Source organism: Sinocyclocheilus anshuiensis, unplaced genomic scaffold (assembly GCF_001515605.1).
Source record: "Sinocyclocheilus anshuiensis isolate Anshui unplaced genomic scaffold, SAMN03320099.WGS_v1.1 scaffold36, whole genome shotgun sequence".
NCBI classification, from domain to species: Eukaryota; Metazoa; Chordata; class Actinopteri; order Cypriniformes; family Cyprinidae; genus Sinocyclocheilus; species Sinocyclocheilus anshuiensis.
The window spans coordinates 754,638-776,201 of record NW_015554072.1 but is presented as its reverse complement, the minus strand read 5'-3'; the positions used below and the strand labels follow the sequence as shown (position 1 = coordinate 776,201).

The following is a 21,564-nucleotide window of genomic DNA, read 5'->3' as shown; positions in this document are numbered from 1 at the left end:
CTACTGACTTCTATAGTATATACAAAAATACTATGGAAGTCAATGGGATCCGAAAGTGGTTAGTGGCAGCATTTTTCAAAATATCTGTCTTCTGTGTTCAATAGAAGAAAGAAATTCATACTTGTTTGGAGTGGCATGAGGGTAAATAAATAATGTCATTAATGACTATCCCTTTAGTCTGCATTCCTCTAACTCAAACAGTAAAGCATGGAGCTAGCAACGCAGAGATCATGGATTTGATTCCCGAGAAATTCCCAATCCGATATATGTTGCTTTGGATAAAAGCATCTGCCAAGTGCTAAATGTTAGTGCAGATAAAAAAGAATAAGCACAGTGATTCCTAACATCTCTGTCTTTCTGTCTCTGCAGGTCTACACACAACGAAATGGAGAAGAACAGGTATGTCCATATAACCTTCATGGCATTGTCACAGTCATTAGTTCTTATCTGTAAAATTGCAGGATTATACCTCATTACATCCTTATTGATTAGATTAAGATTAAACTTCTGTAATTGAAAGCTAAACAACCAGGGAATGTGACCAAATGGCTACTTTTAGTCTTTTTGGAGCCTTTTCCACTAGCACCCAGATAATGCTTAGAGATAAGTATTAAGGTCAGTCAATCGGATGATGTATCCATTCAGCTTTGACCTAGTGATAAACCTTCAATAAATGGGTAACCTGATATTTCGAACGAGAAAGATCTCGCTAATGAACCAGGCTTAATGTCTCTGTCACCAGCGCTCTATGGTTTGGGTAACACGCACACTGAGCTCAGCTTGCCGAAGGCGCTGAATAATACATGCTGTCAGGCTTAGCAATGAGCAAAACCAGGGTGTCTGGACTTTGACTTTTAAACTCCTAACAATGCATTCGGCTTAAGTCGCACTACACTCCCATTCGTGCTTGGCAAAGTGCGTCTCATTCTGTGTACATCAGACCAATCTTGTGCAAAGCTCTGAGGTCACAGTGCTCCGGACAACTGATCCGCTGTTCATTTCTGAAGAGCGTCTTTCATCTCCTGTTTAGAAAAAAAATCCAGCCAAAGAAGGAAAGCGAGGCACCCCATGTCTCTGCTTTTGTTTCAAAATGGAGTCCAGGGCTGATATTCATAAAGCTACTTGAGTGGGAGTGCATTTGTGATGCAGATTTGAATAAATGGGCAACATGTCTGATGTGAGACCAGCACGGCTGTGTAGTAATGATTCATGTGGTCGTGAACCTCTTTGGTTCAAAAAAATATAACAAGTGTAGTACTATGGCCTAGAAGGTAGTGCTTGTGTGGACAATGTGAGTATGAATCTGACTCATTCCTGATCCCATTCTCACTCTATCTCTTTTACTTGGTAGAGATTTATTTTATTTTATATTATTTTATGTACATTTTATTTTATATTTATATAATTTATGTGTGAATTAATTACTATGAATTTAGTTGTCATTTGTCATTAGTCATTACATCAAAGTCAGTTTATGATGTTGTAAATAAGCTGAACTGTATGTTTTGTTGAAATATGTTCTCTACAAGTATAAGGAGTAACTGAGTAACTAGCTATAAATATTTGTGGACTGGTTATGTTGTAACAATCAGTTACATCATTGTTCGACTTTCAAGTCGAATCATTGGTTAGCAGATCTACACTACCATTCAAAAGTTTGGGATACGTTTTATGCATGTTTATGACAACTGTCATTAAGTTGGTATCGAAAAAAGTATCGTTCAGGAACCGGTATCGAAGTCAAGGTATCGGTATCGATATCGAACATTTTTGAACGATACCCAGCCCTACCTGGCTCATAGTTTAGCACTGTGACATTTAAATAAAACAGCTGTTGTGGAAGTTAAAATCTCACCTGAAATGCCCCTCAGAAATCCAGCTTTTGGGGTGAATCAGTGTCATGTAAAATGTCACACACCTGTATCATGTGAAACTGTCCCAGTGACCTCAATGTCACACATGCCATGCATTTTCACCCTGCACCAGTTATGGGCCACATGTCATACACGCTTACCCTATAGGCAGAGCGAAAGGCTGTTTTTTTATAGTTGCCAGTGAGAATACGCAAACAGCTGCTGTGTTCGTTCTGTCAACAGCAGCCACAATAGCAGACACACACACCATCTCAATCAGAACCACAGGTTAGGTTTGCCTTCGAGGCGATGTGTTTGTTCTCAAGTTGGACTTTGCATACCCATGGCCTGTTTGTCTTGAGAGAGGTTTTAGATGTGTAACCTGAGCTCCAGGTCGCCACACATACACATGGCGTGTACAGTTCTCCAGTGGGGTTAAGACAATTACTTAGAGGTCAGATGTCAAAGGCTGGTAGAGGATGGTGATTTATGCTAAAAGTCTCAATGCTCAATGGCTCAAATAAAGAGAGGGTGACCTGATTAAAGGATCATGGTTGAACAGATACACAGTGTCCTACAGAACTGGGGTGGTCTTTTTTGTACAGAGACATGGCATGTCGTGACTCCTGACTGGGAATAAGCTTTTCCATATACACCACCATTCTAAAGTTTGGGGTCAGTGTCATTTTTTTTATGTTTTTAAAAGAAGTCTCTTTGCTCACCAAGGCTCCAGCAAGGCTGGAGAAGTTTTGACATGCACTGACATTTTTTCAGTATCTTAAAAACATATTAATGGCTAAAGACTGATTACACTGTATTCAGCACAAACTGTGCTACAAGAATATGTAAGCAGTATGTATGTATGTACATGTTTGTATTTCTGAGCAAATAAGGTTTGCTGAAAATAAGGTTGGTGTGGTTAGTGAAAAATCATCCTGCCTTCTCATTCACACAAAAAAAATATATATATTGATTTAACTTTTGTAAGACATGTTTTGTGTTAGAAAGGTCGTATGTGAGGGAGTGACAATGGCCATGAATATTTATGTGATAGGCACCTGAAAGACAAAGGGCCCTCCCCTAATGGCCCATCAGAGTGACTGTGAGGCAGGTAAGAAAGAATGTGAGAAGATTAAAACAATGGGGTTTTTGATTATTTGTATTTTATTTACAACGAAGTATAATCAAAATATACATAATGAAGGTCAAAGACACATTATTGAGCACACTGATCTAAACACAGAGACTTGAACAGTCACACACCTTTGTGCCATTCCTGAAACAGATCCTGTTCAACTGTTGAAACAAGTAAACCAAACCATACCTGGTATTTCCAAAGTGTTTGCTGCTTCTTTCCATGGATTCAATAAAAAACAGCTCCATCATCGGTAGTCATGGAGCTTATTTTACCGTTTTGATGTAGAATATCAGCCCAGTGTAGTTGAACATCTGATGTTGGTACAGCACTCTCGGAGAAAAACAGTTTGAAGTGAAGTCTTCAAGGTATCTGGTCACCAAAAAAAAAACATCTGTTAGCATGGTGATATCAGGAGCAACTATATTATTACATTAGCAATCACAAATATTGCCCACTCATAACTACCAAAAAAAATTTGATTTTGTAGTCACAAACAGTCATGCTTTGTATGTATTATCATACAATATAAACAGAACATTTTATATCTGAGAAAATACATTTAACAAAACAGATATTCGCGGACAGAGTATTTCACAGTAAACATTGGTCTAAACCAGTGGTTCCCAACCCTGGTCCTGAAGGCACCCCAACACTGCACATTTTGCATGTTTCCTTTCTCTGACACACCAGTTTCAGGTCTTGGAGTCTCTACTAATGAGCTGATGACCTGAATCAGGTGTGTTTGATTAAGGAGACATGCAAAACGTGCAGTGTTGGGGTGCCTCCAGGACCAGGGTTGGGAACCACTGGTCTAAACCAGGGATCCTCAAATCTGGCCCACAAGATCCACTTCCCTGCAGAGTTTAGCTCTAACCCTTATCAAACACACCTGAGCATGCTAATCAATGTCTTCAGGATCATTAGAAATCACAGGTAGGTGAGTTTGATCAGGGTTGGAGCTAAACAGCTCATTGGTCCTCCAGTGCAAGATTTGAGGAACCCTGGTCTAAACATTCTTAAGACACTAACATTCATAGTGTTACAGTCTAAACAGTCATATTTCTTTTATATAGTATTGTTTTATATTTTATAGAACATTAAAAAACATCCTTGCGTTGTACGACATTCAGATGTAACGAATGGAAACATTTCAGAATGTTTCACTTGATTTCATGCATTTTAGTCAGGAATTATAGTTTTGGAAAAACTAGTAAAATGTGTACAAGTTATGTCACAATAACACAATAACTATTGCAAGTAATAAAAAAATTACTTTTTAGAAATGCTATCCTCCAATTTAAGTTCTTTTCGGCATTATCAGGAAAAAATGCCACTGAACACAGGGGCACGTTTGCCGACCTCAAAGGGTTAAAAATACAGTAAAAACAGGAATATAGCACTGAATCTTCGACTATTCGGGGTCACCCCTAGCGTCTTCTATTCATAATTTTGCTTTCTCCAGTGAAAATTCATCTAGTCTGAATGAGGAGAGAAATATGCACAGATCAAGCACTGTTTATAAGCAAAAACAGCCCAAAACAGTTATAAACAACTATGTCGGTGGTTTTTGATGTGAGAGGACAAGGGGATGAACTTTTTCACTGGAGGAACCGTTATTATGGATTAAGGACTGGTATTTTGGCCAGAATCAATGGTTTAAAGTTAAAACACTGGTAAATGATAGATTTGTTTCTTACAAACAGCTTTTCGCTTCACAAAATGTTAATTGATCAACTGGAATCATGTGAGGCACTTGTGGATTATTGTGATATTTTTATCGGCTGATTGGACTTTCATTCTGATGGCACCCATTCACTGCAGAGTATCCATTGGTGAGCTAATGAATACAGTAATGCTGAATTTGATTAAATAATGACAAAATAAACTCATCTACATTTTGGATGGCCTGAGGATGAGTACATCTTATGCAAATTTTCAGGTTTGGATGAACTATTCCTTTAATTAATAGAAAGTTCAAAAGAACAGCATTTATTTGAAATAGAAATCATTTTAAACATTTTAAATGTCCCTTTTGATCAATTTAATATATCCTTGCTTAATAAAAGAAATCTTATCGACTCTAAACTATTGAACAAATTTGTATGAGGAGAGAAAGCAGATGAGAAAGCTAAACAAATCTGAGCGCACTGTGACTGACCCTGTGACAGCAACACTCTTTGTGTATAAATGTCAGATGGCACACGCAGTCTGTATTTGCTTAACAAACACCAGGCCACTAGGTTATGTCACCACTTTGGTGGTGGATTCTGAAGTTATGTAATAGTATTCCCAACCTTCGGACTCTATATGAAAGCGACGAGCAGTGGTGCAAACATTACCCTTTTTCTGGGTGTGTTCATCAGTGAATGTTTATGTGTACGTGTCTCACTGGAGAGGCAGGTGTACACACAACCTGTCCTTTAGCAGTAAGGTATTGCTCTCTATTACCCTGTGTTTGCGCATTCATTTTAATGATTTGCTTTAAACTAGCCTTGAACTGCAGCTGCAACATTCATGAAAAAACAGTTGTAAGTGAGGATAGCAAAATAAAGTAAACTGTGGCATATTATACCCAAAAATTCTTCATACAGTGGACTATCAGTACAATTGATAAAACTTTAGACCAAAAATTATTCAGACACTTTGAACTGACCATGTTTTGCTTAAGTGTTATCAGACATTATCAAGATTAATTATTTCTGACACAGTTTAACTCATATTTTATTACCATTTTCCAAACTATAGCGAATAAACTGTGATAATGTGTGAAATGTTGGAGGTGACTGAATAAATTTTGGTTTTACTGTATATACCCGTTTATGTAAAACCAAGAAGTGAAGCATTTTTTATTCACATTATAGCTGTTTTAGTGTGTATTTTAGTACAACTGGAATAATTGTTATTTGTACGTTTTAAATCTTTCTATAAGTTTGGAATAGTATTTGAGTTTAGTTTTCACAGCAGTTCTGTGTTTATGATCTCCCAATTTGCATGATCTGCCCATCATTTGCATATGGCAAAATAACTCCTTTCATTTGACATCCTCTTGTTATATTCTCTATATTTAAATTAATACATGATTAACTATAGTAGCTTACAAAGAGCTGCCCACAGCCAACACGCACACACTTATCTGTTGGCAGAACATGCATTGCTAACACACAGACGTTCATACTCAGCCGCTGAGAAGCACCAGTAAAATAGCTGGGTTATGACCCACGCCTCCGTACAAATACAGCAGCAAAGCAAAGCAGTCTGCAGTTTCTGGCAGGTTGCGTAACAGGTCATGTGGCTGCTGGCACCTATCATCACCACACCCCAGCAGCTGTGAATCCCGCTGGCACGCACAAGAAACGGAGGAAGCTAGAGTAGCGTTTGGAGGATCAATTTAACGATCCTTATTTGAATAACATTTATTTGTTAGATTCATACCATTAGATGTGAATGTCAGAATGATAATGTCTTGGTGTATTTTACAGTTTTTTTACTACATTCATGGGCTTTGTTTTAATTGGCATGCTTAGCATTTCATATTATTAAAAAATTGTTTATCCAAAAATCATTTTAGGTCCAAATCTCATTACTTTTTCTTCTGTGTAATAGAAAAAGGATAATATTTGAAGAATTAGCTTGTTTGTGCTCGTTTTCCCCCTTGCAATTATAAAGAGCTTTAAAGCTTCAAAAAAATGTCACACAAGCACCATAAAAGTATGATAAAACTACTCGATATGACTCATGCATTATACTTCAAGTCTTTTGAATTCTTAATCCACCTTTATGAGAGGAACAAACTGAAATGTGTTAACTTTGCAGATCGTAGTCGCATTCTCCTTATTTTTATGGTTCATGTTGTTGCTACTGCGTATTGAAAGTGTTGTTGTAGATTAATTGCTTTTATGACTCACTTTCTTTTTCTTTCTTTTCCTCACGTCACCAACCCAGGAGAGCACATTTACGACTGTGTTTGGAACGCTTGAAATCCCTCGTGCCCTTAGGACCAGACTCAAACAGGCACACAACCCTCAGCCTACTTATGAGGGCTAAGGATCACATCAAGGTATGTGCCAACATCCCATTGGTGGGTAATATTGTTTGGTGGCATGAAAACATTAGAAGATTCTCAGAAGACCAAAATGCAGTGATCTGATATTAAAGCAGTAAGTCACAAGAGGTAGTTACTGTGATTTTACCACAGTTAAGTGGTGTTGTTAGGCACTACTTATTTTATAGCGGCTTTGAATGTGGTGCATCTAATCAGATTGTAGAAGCAGCACTATGCATTTTCTAATAAGACTTTAAACATGTCTGTGTCTTTGCAGAGGTTGGAGGATAGCGAGAGAAAGGCCCAGCACACTATAGACCAGCTGCAAAGAGAACGAAGGCACCTGTGCAGACGCCTGGAGCAGCTGGGTGTGGAGCGCACTCGCATGGACAGCATGGGCTCCACCATCTCTTCAGACAAATCTGACTCCGACCAAGGTATATAAGTCTTGTATAAAAGTCTTAGAAACATCTAAAAGTAACAGATAACACACGGTTTAGCATGTGTGCTCCATAACTCAGAGCCATGGAAGTAAAACAGGTAATGTGTTTCAAACTGAAGACAGTTCCCACATTTCTCTCCACTGTTTGTATTAATGAAACTGACAAAAACATATTTGTAGTGGAGCCAGATGCATACATTAATGAATGGGTTTTGGTAGCTTAATGGTTAACAATTTGGGCTGGTAAACATTTAATCCCAGAGTAGCCTATGAATTTGATTTGTTAATCTGTAGTTTGGACCAAAGATTCAATCCAAGTGTAAAAACAGCCTTTAAAATACTTCTAGATGTAGATACCACTACCATATTCTACCTAGAAGAGAGCTCACATGACGTTCTAGGCCTAATTATAGTTACATGTGTGAACGTTCGTGTAAATAAAAACAGTTCTAAATAGAAGAAATAAGTAGATATTGTTTGGAGCATTTTTAAATGCGTCATTGCATTAAACATTAGATATAAAACTGTAATTTAAAGCATTTTGACACATTTTCCCCCATGATTTACATCTTTGTAGTAGTCAGCCAATATAGGGTTTCAGTGGCCAGAGCCAATAATCTCAGAATGGCTAAATACCAGCCAACTAAATGGGCTAGTCATTATATTAGTTTATCAGGACACTTTATGACAGATGTGGATTACCTGAGCTTGATTAAAAAAGTAGCAATTGCAAATCATAAAATGCCATACTCAGAAATATTAGGCAAGGCGAGTTTCATATACAATGGTAATTCAAAAATAAATAAATAATCATCACAGACAAGAACAAATGCTAAACTAATAAATGTAACAATAAAAAGTACAAAATAAAATGTATTTAAAATGTCCTGAAAACAAATGAAAATAAATGAGAAGAATTAATCAAATAAGATGATAGAGTGCAATTAGTAGGAAGCAGTACTGTGCTTATTCAGGAAATGCACTGCTAAACAGTTGTGTTTTTAGTCTGGATTTCAATGTAAAAGAAAGTAAGTGCAAGTTAAATGTAAAATATTAGTTTTAATAACAAAGCAAACACAAATACTGATGGGAATATTGGCGACAGATCACTACACAGGAAGTCAAACAAATGTGGATGGATGTGAACTTAAAGCAAGAGAACAAACGGGGGAGCTAAACTGTTTGCTTTTGCAACATGTCGAAACCTTGTACTGCTTATTTAGTACACATTAAACAGAAACGTGATAGTCCTTTATTTTAATAATTTAAATAGTTAACTATCTTGTACTGCATTAAGCTAACTGAGACTTGTTATAGCACTTGCATATCATTGCTCTTTTGTTGATTTTGATTGCTTCCATTGTCCTCATTTGTAAGTCGTTTTGGATAAATGACACAAAACACTTCTCTGGACTTGTTTTTATGTATTTATGTCCCGTTGGCATACGTGCATTATTTAACTTGAACACAACAAGGTCAAATATGTAAGATCCATTTGTGAAGCTTCTAAGAACTCTTTAAAAATACCCAGAAGCCCTTGCTTCTAAAAGGTTTTTTTAGTGGAAATGCTTCTACCTAGAACCGGTTGTCATTTACAGAACTGTACACCGCCATGTACTGTCACACACAAGATTCAGGTTCACTTGTAGACACACAATGGAGGTTTGATGATCATACAGTAAGTCTGCATGCTTTTTCCCAGAACTGAGACAAGTAATTGTCTTGAGGAGTTTATTTTGTGTATGCTGTGGCCTGTCCTACAAACAGATGGCACGTAGACAGACTGTAGCATGCAACACCATGATGAATGCTTTAACACCTAAATTGGAATGTTGCCATGGAGATAATGGGCCAGATTGACTAAACGTAGCACTCTTCAAAATGCACATGAAAATGCTATAACCTTAATAACAATCGACTGAAAACAAATTTTTAAATGAAATTACAGCTCGCACCATGCCGTTTCCACAAAATTTTTAATTATGTGCATGTGAATAGATTTTTTTATATTAAAGAAACAAATGCAACATAAAGCTGGGTGACTGTGCTATGCGTATGTAACAAAAGACAAGGATTATCCAGGAAATTTTGACAGATGATGTTAATATAGATGACAGGCAAGCGGAATGACACATCAGAACAAAAGTAGCTTGCTCTCTTTATAATCAACAAAGCTGACTCTTTAGTGTACACTGTTGATGGCTTCATTGATTAGAACGTGATCAGTCTTGTTTGTACACACTCAGACATCTGTGTTAACATCATCCGTCAAACCTTTGTAGTTTCGGTGGTTTGCAAATGTCTTGTTTTTACCTTTACATCTAGTCTAGAGCTGCATAACAATTATTGTGATAATTGATCAACCTATTGGTCATTTCTTGATTAATTGAATAAAATTTCATTTTCTGTATTTTTAATTTTTTTTTAAATCATCCAATAAATCACTAAATTATATAAAAAAACTGGTTAATGTTTATTATTCAAGCATAAATAATATATTATAAGTTTATTATTGTTTGATATTTAAGTGGAAATAATATAATATAAATATATTATATTATAAAATGTTAACATCAAATAATCTTCTGCTAGGATTTCAACACCTTTGTAAATGTTTTCCACATAAATTTGTTTTTTCCGCTGTAGTATGGTGATGTCACTGATAGCACTTTCCTGTGCACGGTGCATAGACTCGGCTTACTGATAATGAAATTTGTTGATTAATCTCATAATTTTTTTTATAGTTTTTCATAATTTTTCAGTTTTGAGATGCACTGCAGACATAGGAAGGATAAAGAGGGAATATCTGCCAAACAATCCTAAGAATATAATATATGCATTTGTATAATACAATATGATCATATAAATTGTTAAAATAAAATTTTCATGTTTGTAAATGGTATTTTTACACTATTATATAGCGACGTCACTACAATTGATAATGAAATCTGTAAATTACTTTCATTATCAATGATTATCGATGCTGTCAGTGTGTTGTTGTTTGGCAGATAATTTTTTCCCCAACATGATTTACTTTGCCTTCACAATATACCATCATATTAGGGCTGTTAATTAAAATATCTAATCGCAATTAATCATAATTTTTCACAGTTTTCATCATTTTTAGTTTTCACTTTGATGCTCTACACACATTGGAATGATAAAGAGGAAATATCCACCAAACAACCCTAAAATTTTTTTCCTTGTGTTTGCTTTACAGAAGATGTGGATGTTGACGTGGAAGGAACAGACTATCTGCTGGGAGATCTGGAATGGACCACCAGCAGCGTAAGTGACTCGGACGAGCAGGGAAGCTTGCGCAGTAGCTGCAGCGATGAAGGCTATTCCAGTGCCAGTCTCCGTCGCCTCGCCAACCCTCAGGAGAAGAGCCCAGTGCTGGGCTGCAGTCTATAAGAGCACAGACCACCCCGGGTTCCTCAGCCACTCATCTCCCATCACTTCAACCTGTACCTCCAATCACCTTCGGCCAGGTCCTCCTCTAATACTTGAACGGTGTTGTCTCCTTTGTGACCCAAACGGTCTTTCTCTTGCTCTGACGAATCCAGAGGAGGAAGCACGAAGAAAGTATTGGACTTTGGATGTGCCGTCCACCAACCAGACCTCATATATGCAGCACTAACTGGGAGAAAAGGCCAGCCAAGGCTCCGCCCTCTCAAGGCTGACCTTCTTCACCAATCCCCTCGCCTTCGTCCAATCAGATCTTCCCATCCATTTGCCTTCACTCCCATCCCACCATCCTGGAGAGAGGCACTCGATTTGAGACATTCCCATTCCCGAAAGACCCTCAAGAGAACCTTAAAGACCTCACAGCCAGATGAAGAATGTGTACCATACCACACCCACTGCCTAGTCACTCCCGAACTCTGGGACAATCGCACCCAGGCTGTCTTACGCAGCCCTTTATGTTCCTTCAATCAAAACTGTACCGTCCAGACACAGGGCTGGGTCACCTGACCAGTTAGCTAACCTACCGGAGCATGGTATATTTTGCACTTAGATGACGACGTCTGTAGGAGTGGCCTTTTTACACTCGTCCCAAGCCAGTTTTGCCTCATCCTGCGTAATAACCGAGGACGGATTTGGGAAGCTGCGAGATCAGAGCAAAAGGGCTACTTCTACCGTACGGGCAAAGATCACTTCGTGTCAAAAGATGTGCTGTCATGTCGTTTCGTTTTCTAAAACGTCTCTCCGAAGGGACTGCAGCTAATTTAGTGATGTATCAGGCGTAGTGTGTTAGCTAGTCTTAAAAAATATCTACCTGCACTGTCTAATACCCGCACGCCCGACACTCCCGCGTGGGCAGAGAATACTGACGTGTTGTTGTTTCCTTTTTCTTTTTTTTTTACCCAGCAAGCACTCATAATACTCATGCTGTGCGAAATCATCAGGGCGGTAGCGATACACCCCTCAACTGGACTCACAGGTGGATTCCTGACATCCCAAGCAAGAGAACATTTCTATTCTTTTTTTTTTTTTTTCTTTTTTTTTACTTTAAATGCCCTTTATCTGCCACCTTGAATTTTACAATACTACATCCGTGGGGCGAAACAACTGAAGCGTTTGCAGCATGAGATTCTTCAAGGGTTTTTGTGGGTTGGGTTTATGAAACAGGGTGGGAAGGTTTGTGACATCTGGATCTCAGGTATCTCTTCCTCTCTCTCTAAGGACAGTGGCGTTTTTGGTGTGTGTGATGCATTTTCTTCATGTTTGTCTGTTTTCTTTTCTCTCGACTGTTCAGCCCCATGGGCGATTCTAGAAGCACATTCCATGGTAGAGCAGAGGTTTGTGTCATTGCATGGACTGCAGACGCCGACACAAAGGTCTGAGGCTTCAGATTACCTATTGTACGAGCGACAGACCTCTGCTCCTGTGCCATCAGGCTCATTGTGTGTGTGTGTGTGTGTGTTCGTCGATGGCTGCAGCACTGCATTGCAGTTTCACTCCTGCTGCCCAGCTATTTACCATTTCAGCTAAATGTAGTCATGATATGTATATAGTTGACAGAAAAAGAGAGATATCTACCCTATATGTACGTATATGAATAAAGTATTTATATTTGATCACATTATATGTTAAAACATAGACTATAAATATATATGAGAATATATTTAAGTAGTGATTGGCTTAGTTGCTTCGGTTCTCCTTATCGTTAGTTTCAATGTGTAGTTGATTATATATAGACATGTATAAATATATATCCTATTTTACACATCCTAAAATCGTTCATTCTATATTTTTTCCTGCACAAAAATGAAAACGTGTTGACTAAAAAAAGTATAAAAATTTATGATAAACTGCATTAAAAAAAAATATGGTTGGGACGTATTTGTTAACGTGTTGGTGGCACTGAGCTTGTGGAAAGTGGGTAATCAGAGTAGCCTGTTATTATCGTGCCTGATTTTTCTATAACACTAGTGAGAAAGGTGGGTTTTTTTAAGAGCCTAGTTGAAGGATCTGTATGTTTGAATGTACTGAAATCTACTGTTGCATCTCAAACTAAGATCTTAAATTGTAGAATTTTTCATTTTTTAGAACTTCAGATGCACCAAAAACAAACTGGATTGTTCATTCTTAACATACGGAATGCTGCTGTTGGGTAGTTTTGAACATTTCAAATAAAATCCCCAAAAAATGTATGAATAAAAAATACGTATAAATTTTATGTGAATTGTAGCCATGAGAGCATTAGAGCACGGTGTATTTTGGGAAGGGGGGGGGTTTGTACTGTATATAAATATATACATGTTTGCTTGTTTGTGACGTCACTGTCTACAGACAGAGAGAAAGGGTTTGATTTTTCTTTTTTTCCTCTTTGGAGGTGGTGGGGGCAGGGGGTTTTAGGGCTGTATCCCTTTTGTATTGATATGCTTTTGTGTCTTGTTTTTCTTTGTTACAAGTGTTTAAAAAAGTGCAAACAAAAAGTGAACTTCCTTCTCAAGATTGTGTCTTGTTGGTGTCTTGAAGCTTCTCACGACCCACTCCCACCGAAGTAGGCTTGACTTTCTGTGCAGTTTGACCTTTTTTTCCCCTTGACTTTCCAAATCTGCTTTAGTCCTCTCATACGCCATCTTCTGTGAACACCAGTGGCGGGACATAGCTAACGTGTTGCACTTACGAATGTTACGTGAAAGACTCTACGGTGCTGTCACTCACACAGATGTGAATTCCCGCTATAACACGAACCCTTTTTGTCCCGGCGCTGTGCTTGTCACAGTCAGTGATGTCACCGCGGGGGGTAGATGTACTACTTTTGATTTGTATATATGGGTTATGTACTGTACGTAGAGTACGAATCGGCTAAAGCCTTAAGACACACAAATGTATGGAAACAATAGATGTTATATCAGAAACTGATTGCAAACGTGGTCTGCTAAAAAGGAACCCATCGCCAGTCATTCCCACTGATCGTGACTGCGTCTCAGGTGTTTCACACCTTTCCAAATATACATAAACACATACGCACATACACGTACACACAGTCATCCTTGAACGTGTACTGCCTCTTGTAAGCTAAACGAAAGAGGTTTTTGTCTGTTTTACATCCAATCAGAAATGGACATTTCTATGCTGTTACTTTTTAAGAATTGGGCTACTTTGATGTTGACTGCTAAATGTGGTTAAAAGGAATGAACTTAAAATAAAAAACTGAAAATGTAGAGAACGTATTTGTTTCTGTTCTTCAAAAAATGTGGTTTTTGTGGTTTTGATTGATTCAGTGGCAAAAACGGTCATAGATAAAGATAGCGTTCACATTTAAATAGCACTTTCTACAATAAAGACTGATTCAAAGCAACTTTAAAGTAATAAACAGAAAAAAAACAGTGTTCATCTTGCAATATTCTTCAATTAGGAAACAATATGTTTGGTTATAACTACACCTTCAGTTTCAACTATAAAGCAGTTTTACCGGAGAAAATAGTGGTATTTTTGTTCAGCTGAGTTCATTTATTCTGTGCGCTCATTTGATAGAATTTACTGACTATTTGCCTTTTAAGTCCTTTATTAAAAGTATAGTTCTCCCAAAAATTTAAATTCTGTCATTTACTTTAACTTGATCATTCCAAACTTGTATGACTTACTTTCTTCTGCAGAACACAAAGATATTGGACTCCATTGACTTTCATTGTATGGATAAAAGACTTGAATTGTTTTGTGTTTAACAGAAAAAAACAAATGCATACAGATTAAGAACAACATGGAGTTGAGTAAAGGATGACAATTTTTTCCTTTTTAGGTGACTGTCTCTTTAAGGGCCATCCAAAAAAAATTGCTTCAGCAAATAAGAATTTAAAACTTATGGTTACAGAAACAGTAGCATTTATGTAATATTACAGCCTGGCAAGAACATGACAGCTTCTTCCATGGACAAAAGAAATTGTCGTTTCCTTTCTTTCCTTTCCCAACCATCAAGTGGTTGCAAAGTTAGTGTAACCAGTGTCATGCATGATCCCCCCCCAACAAGTTAAGCACAAACCCATAGCCGTTTCTAAAGATTTCATTGTTCATGTCAGTCACAGTGCTGAATGCCTGCACAATGCTGAAACAAATACTAACCCCTACGTCTTACAGTTTTTAATATAACTCTGACTGGATTCATCTGAAAGAAGAAAGTCATATAGACCTAGGATGCCTCGGGGGTGAGTAAAAGCCCAATTTTCATTTTTGGGTGAACTAACCCTTTAACCTTAGAAAAACATTGGTAGCACATCATGATAGAAAACATCACTGTTTGCTGTGATCAGATCCATCCATAGTATTTCTGAACTCTGAACTGAATCTGAAGTATGACCTTCTCTTGACAGGTGACTGCATGACCGAGCTGACCAATGAAATCGCCTGCTGGGCGGGGTTTGTTCTTGACTTGCTCGGGAGGGAAAAATCATGCAAAGCACCAACAAATCCTGAATTTCTTGCACTTGCTAGTTGCTGGTGGCAGGTGGTCATTATAATGTAGGGGGCGGGGATGTTGTCAGTAGAGAGATTTTATTGTACAAAAAATGTAGAATACAAGATGCATCATCAATAATTTTAGCCCACTTTCACAAAAGAGAAATATTGTACATTTTAAATGTATATACATGCTTTTTGGACCAAAAGAGTCTAATATATCGATGACATCAAAGCTAAAATGCATGAACTAAAAGCCACAAATCTACAATTGTGATTTCATAAGATCTCTTATGTACAAAAAATGTAGAATACAAGATGCATCATCAATAATTTTAGCCCACTTTCACAAAAGAGAAATATTGTACATTTTAAATGTATATACATGCTTTTTGGACCAAAAGAGTCTAATATTATATCGATGACATCAAAGCTAAAATGCATGAACTAAAAGCCACAAATCTACAGTTGTGATTTCATAAGATCTCTTAAGGATTTGACAATTGGACTAAGACTGTACTGATAATAACCATGCCAGTTATGTGAATGTGGCCGTTTTGCTCTCTGGCCCCACAGATCTTCTAATATGCGGTCAAGTCCCTGAATATAGGCAGATAATATCTCAGCTGTCATTCAATAACTACACTCTTAAAAATAAAGGTGCTTCACGATGCCATAGAAGAACCTTTTTGTCTAAATGGTTCCATAAAGAACCTTTAACATCTGAAGAACCTTTCTGTTTCACAAAAGGTTCTTTGTGGTGAAAGAAGGTTCTTCAGATTATAAACAGGTAAGAAAGAGATGGTTCTTTAAAGAACCTTTGACTGAATGGTTCTTTGTGGAACCAAAAATGGTTCTTCTATGGCATCGCTTGAAGAACCTTTTGAAGCACCTTTATTTTTAAGAGTGTAGATCAGAGAGCAGAATGGAGGATGGAAGCATGAAGGGGGAAGGGTAGGTGTCGTTTTTAGAGAGTACAAAAGCGGAAGCGATAGACCAGACTAAGAAGAAGAGAGATGAGTGCTATCAGGGTTTGGACAGCCTAGTTGGATTATGACTGCAAAGCTGTAATGCTTTAAGGTCACCATAAAGGATCCGTTTCCCTCCCCTCTCTAAGAATACTTAGTGTTTTCTAAGCAAAGAATAGAAGTACACTCTTCAAATTCAAGGTTCTTTATTGGCATCTATATGGTTCCAAGAAAAATCTTATAACTTCCGTGGAAGTTGCTTTATAGTGGAATTGCTTAATAGTGGAAAAATCTTTAGATTTTTTAAACGTTCTTCACACTAGAAAAAAAAAGGAATCAAAAATGGTTGTTCTATTGCATCGCTGTGAAAACCCCCTTATAGGACCTTTATGTTTAAGGGTGTATTATTACAAAATAGTGTCTGCGGAGGAAGAAGGTTTCTGAAAAAAAAAATTTTTTTTTCTCTGATTGATTCTGATTTGCTGTTCGTTCAGTCACAGTGTTGAATGTCCAAAAACAAAATTGGTGTAGAAACAATTTCCACTCAGAAATTGCTAGTACATTTCACAAATAATTACAAAGACTCCGCAAGTAACATATTAAATGAAATGTTTCTTGTAAAACATATTCCAATAATCTTCTTTGAAAAATATTTTTTCATTATTTTGTAATTGAAGAAGAGTATTATTAATAAACATTGTTTTCCAGTAAAATTATGTATCTGGAATACCTATATATATTTAAAGCAAGATAAACTTGCCTGAGAAGTGAAACTGCACGAGGTAAAACTCATTTTGAGAGAATGTTTGTTGAGTATATAGTGTATAAAAGCGTATTTTGATTTTTACATTTACATTTTTTTCTATATATTTCTATATTTAGTCTATAGTCTATATATACCTTATACCTTAAACATGACACAAGACTAGATGCTTTGAATAAAATATTTGCTAATTGATTCAATGTTAATTTAAGACAGTAGTGTTTGCTTTCTGGGTTGATCTTGTTTTGTGGATGGTTTACTGGAAAACAAGTCAAAGATATTGATTAGAAATATTTTTTTGAAGTGCATTACTGTAGTCTCGAGTAGAGAGACTAGAGTGCAAAGGTATAGTTCAGAGGATTAGCAGCAATTTGTGTCAATAGTTTTGACAGGAACTGAGCATTAGTTCTGCTGTCTGTGGGTGGGTTTGAGTGTGTGTTTGTTTGTGCTTGTGTGCGTGTGTGCGTGCGTGCGTGCGTGTGTGTGTGTGTGTGTGTTAGAGTCTGTTTGACCCCTCTCTCCACCCTCAGCTGTCAGATTAGACAAATCCGGCAGCTTATCTAGCAGCCAGCTGCAGCAACCTTCACTTCTCCATATATACAGCAGCATTCATCTCTGCCCTGATTAACACATGCTCCCACCAGCACCCTAAAACACACACCGGAATATGAGGGAATCAACCCCCGCTGTTTCTCAGATCAGTAGGCCTGGTTATAAAACTGCACATTTTAGAGTAACCTTTTATTGTGGCCAGCCTAAGGCACACCTGTGCAATAATCATGCTGTCTAATCAGCATCTTGATATGCCACACCTGTGAGGTGGATGGATTATCTCGGCAAAGGAGAAGTTCTCACTAACACAGATTTAGACAGATTTGTGAACAATATTTGAGAGAAATAGGCCTTTTGTGTACATAGAAAAAGTCTTAGATCTTTGAGTTCAGCTCATGAAAAATGGGGACAAAAACAAAAGTGTTGCGTTTATAATTTTGTTCAGTGTATATATATTCAAATGTAATTTATTCCAGTGATGCAAAGCTAAATTTACAGCATTATAAATCCAGTCTTCAGTGTCACATGACCCTTCGGAAATTATTTTAATATGGTGATTTGGTGTTTATATAATATTTCCTATTATTATCAATGTCAAAAACAATTTTATTTTTGTGGAAACAGTGGAAACATTTTTTTTTAATTCATGGATGAATAGGAAGTTCAAAAGAACAGCATTTATTTGAAATAGAAATCTTTTGTAAATGTCTTTATTTTTTTACTATAGAATATTTATAACGTAACACTAGATTTATAAATGCTGTAAAAATGCTTACAAACTGAACCTTGTAAAGTTTTATACATGTGTGTGTGTGTGTGTGTGTGTGCATGCGTGCGTGTGTGTGTGTGTATACAGACACCAGACACATTTTTAAAAAATTAATAATTCATATTATTGCATATGTCGTCCTTTTATAAAGCCTATTATATTTTAATCAGTGCTGTAAAATGAAAGTAATATTCATCAGTAGTTCATGACTGAGCATGAATGTGCTCAGGTGCGACATCCCGTCCTCTATATATATGTGTGATCTCACACCACCTGAGGATTCATGTTCAATGAGACGAGCAACACTCTCAGCATCACAATCAAACCGAGTGACAGATGATGGTGAACTATTGTCCGGTCAGTGTGAGTGGGCAGAGCGCCTCCTTCCTCCACAGTCATACAGGAAACAACATGGTGAAGCTACCACAGGGCTGTGAGCTAACAGATGGAGAGCAGAGAGGCTGGATGTGGGCTGTGATCTCACGGGAGCAGAACTGAGGGGGAGCGAGAGGACTGGCAACAAAAGAGAGATCCACCCTCCGCCGCACACCACACTGACTACATGAGTCTTATTGCCTTTGAAGCACACTGACACATCTGAGCAATCATCTATAGGCTACTTATATGTGTGGAACCCATGAAAACAGGTCATATTTCATCCAAAATACAATTGTATTTAGTGTAATTCAGGAATAGTGAAAATGCATTATTTGACATTATTTTCTTTATGTTTAGGCAACAAATCCTGCCTAAAATACCATTACACTTTAAGTTTGAGTTGCTTTTTTTTTTTTTTTTCTAATAATTCCAATAATTCTTAATGACAAATCTTATTAAATTGTAATAGAACAGGTATTATAAACAAGTAATATTTTTTATTTTTTATTTTATTTTTTGTTTAAATCAGCACAAATTAAAGCCAGTGCAACAAATAATACCATAATGTGTAATTATTATAGCTGTATGTATATAACAAGCGTTCGGAAGGTTACTTTGGAAATCGAATAGGTTACAGATTACAAATCACCTTATTTAAAATGTAATAAGTAGTGTAACTATTTCAATTAATTTAAAGTAATGTAACTGATTACATTTGATTACTTTTTGAAAGTAATGTAACTGATTACTTTTGATTACTTTTTGATTACTTTTCTAAATTTCTAATGAATGTTTTCAACTGTTGATCATTTTCAAACATTTACGCCATGCAGGGTTAACCTTACAGCATGTGCTCAACAATGATTACTGTCAGACTTTCAAAATCCTTCATCACTTGAATTAAGATAATAATTTAAAGCACAGCCACCACAAAATCAGACTTTAGCACCTCATTTTACTTTTATGATTGTTCTGAGATTAATTACATATTTCAAATCATAGCAAGAAATAGTAAATATTAATACAAGAAATATTCAGATATAACCCCCTTTGTAATTGTTAACATTTTCATAAGAAGCTGTAATTTAATTACATTACGTTTTTTTCTCAGTAACTGTAATGGATTACAGTTACATTTATTTTGTAATTAAACTGTGTAACGCAGTTACATGTAAGTAGTTATATAACTTTTTTATTTTTATTTTTTTTTTATAAAATATCGTTTTTGGAATTACATCATTGAAAGTTCTATCTATCTATCTATCTATCTATCTATCTATCTAGCCATCATCTTATCTATCTATCTATCTATCTATCTATCTATCTATCTATCTATCTATCTATCTATCTATCTATCTATCTATCTATCTATCTATCTATCTTTCTATCTATCTATCATCTATCTATCTATCTATATACATCTATCTATCTATCTATCTATCATCTATCTATCATCTATCTATCCATCTATCTATCTATCTATCTATCTATCTATTTGTAATAAAATAATTATAGATAGTGCTTAACTTTCAGTTTCAAGAATTGGTGCTTCTGTGTGTGTATATATACAGTATATATAGTGTTAGACTGCAATCACTTTCTTGATTTTCTTCAAAGCTTGTTCTGCAATAGTCTATTTATAAAGGGTGTTTGCATTTGTCCTCTGTTTTAAACTTTAAGAGGATTTTCATAAGGAATTCCCTCGCTGAACACAAAGTCTCTATTTTAGTCTCAACACAGTAAGGAGGGCTTGAGAGTGATGGTCATGTGCGCAAGTGTGTGTGTGTGTGTGTGTGTGTGTGTGTGTGTGTGTCTGTGTGTGTGTGTGTGTGTGTGTGTGTGTGTGAAGAGAGAGAGGCTTCTGTGAACACATTAGTGGTGTAGTTGACTCTTTAACCAGCTAAAACGTTTTGGGGTGAGTTATGTTTGTCTCTGTGCTTATACATAGTGGGATGGGGTTTCACATAATAGATACTAAACAACAGGCAGTTCTAGACATACATACATATTCCATTCCATTTATGGGGATGTGACATAAATTCGCTGTAACAAAGTAAATAATCTCCTGTAACAATATATTGCATCATAATGCCACAATATTATAAATAGAATAAGATATGTATTGTTGACATTTGCAGAATAATGAAATGAGCAAAGAAGGCCACATTCTAGCTGTAGAGCAGATCAGTAGAGCAGAGTCTGATTTCATGAGTATATACCGCCCTCTAGTGGATGATTTATATAAATACTGACAGTTTGGTTGTTGGTACAAAATCTATCTGTCCGTCCATTCGTCCGTCTGTAAGCATCATTTTTGGCAACATCATTTCAATTATTTTTGCGTTAGTTAGTTAGTTTTGTAAATCTATATTAATAACTTGTGCTTAATTTCCATTTAAATAATGTCACAAAAAAATCTTAATGGTACTAAAAATATACTTTATTTTTCCTTTCTTTTGTTTTTTTATCTATTTATAAATTCTATCTATCTATCTATCTATCTATCTATCTATCTATCCATCTATCTATCTATCAATCATCTAAAATTATTAAAAAAAAATGTTTTACTTTTGATTTTATATCTTTACTCTTTCTTTATATTTATCTATCCATCTCTGTCTGTCTATCAGTTTCTCTATCTTATAAGCTTTATTGGCATGATTGGTAATATATGACGTTTACAATATTGCAATATATATATATATATATATATATATTATATATATATAATTAATTAAAATATATATTTTA

General features: G+C 36.3%; 1 protein-coding gene across 2 annotated transcripts in view; it reads left to right on the top strand.

The window, feature by feature from the left end:
* The window catches only part of mxd1 (MAX dimerization protein 1), a 29,673-nt gene extending 15,552 nt beyond the window's left edge, over positions 1 to 14,121 (top strand). For both annotated transcript variants that reach the window (XM_016460732.1, XM_016460731.1), the window contains 4 exons: positions 370 to 399; positions 6,934 to 7,048; positions 7,311 to 7,470; positions 10,696 to 14,121. In XM_016460732.1, coding sequence (XP_016316218.1) covers positions 370 to 399; positions 6,934 to 7,048; positions 7,311 to 7,470; positions 10,696 to 10,889 — 499 coding nt within the window. In that variant the 3' untranslated portion in view covers positions 10,890 to 14,121. The remainder of the gene's footprint in view (positions 1 to 369; positions 400 to 6,933; positions 7,049 to 7,310; positions 7,471 to 10,695) is intronic.
* Positions 14,122 to 21,564: the final 7,443 nt, after the last annotated feature.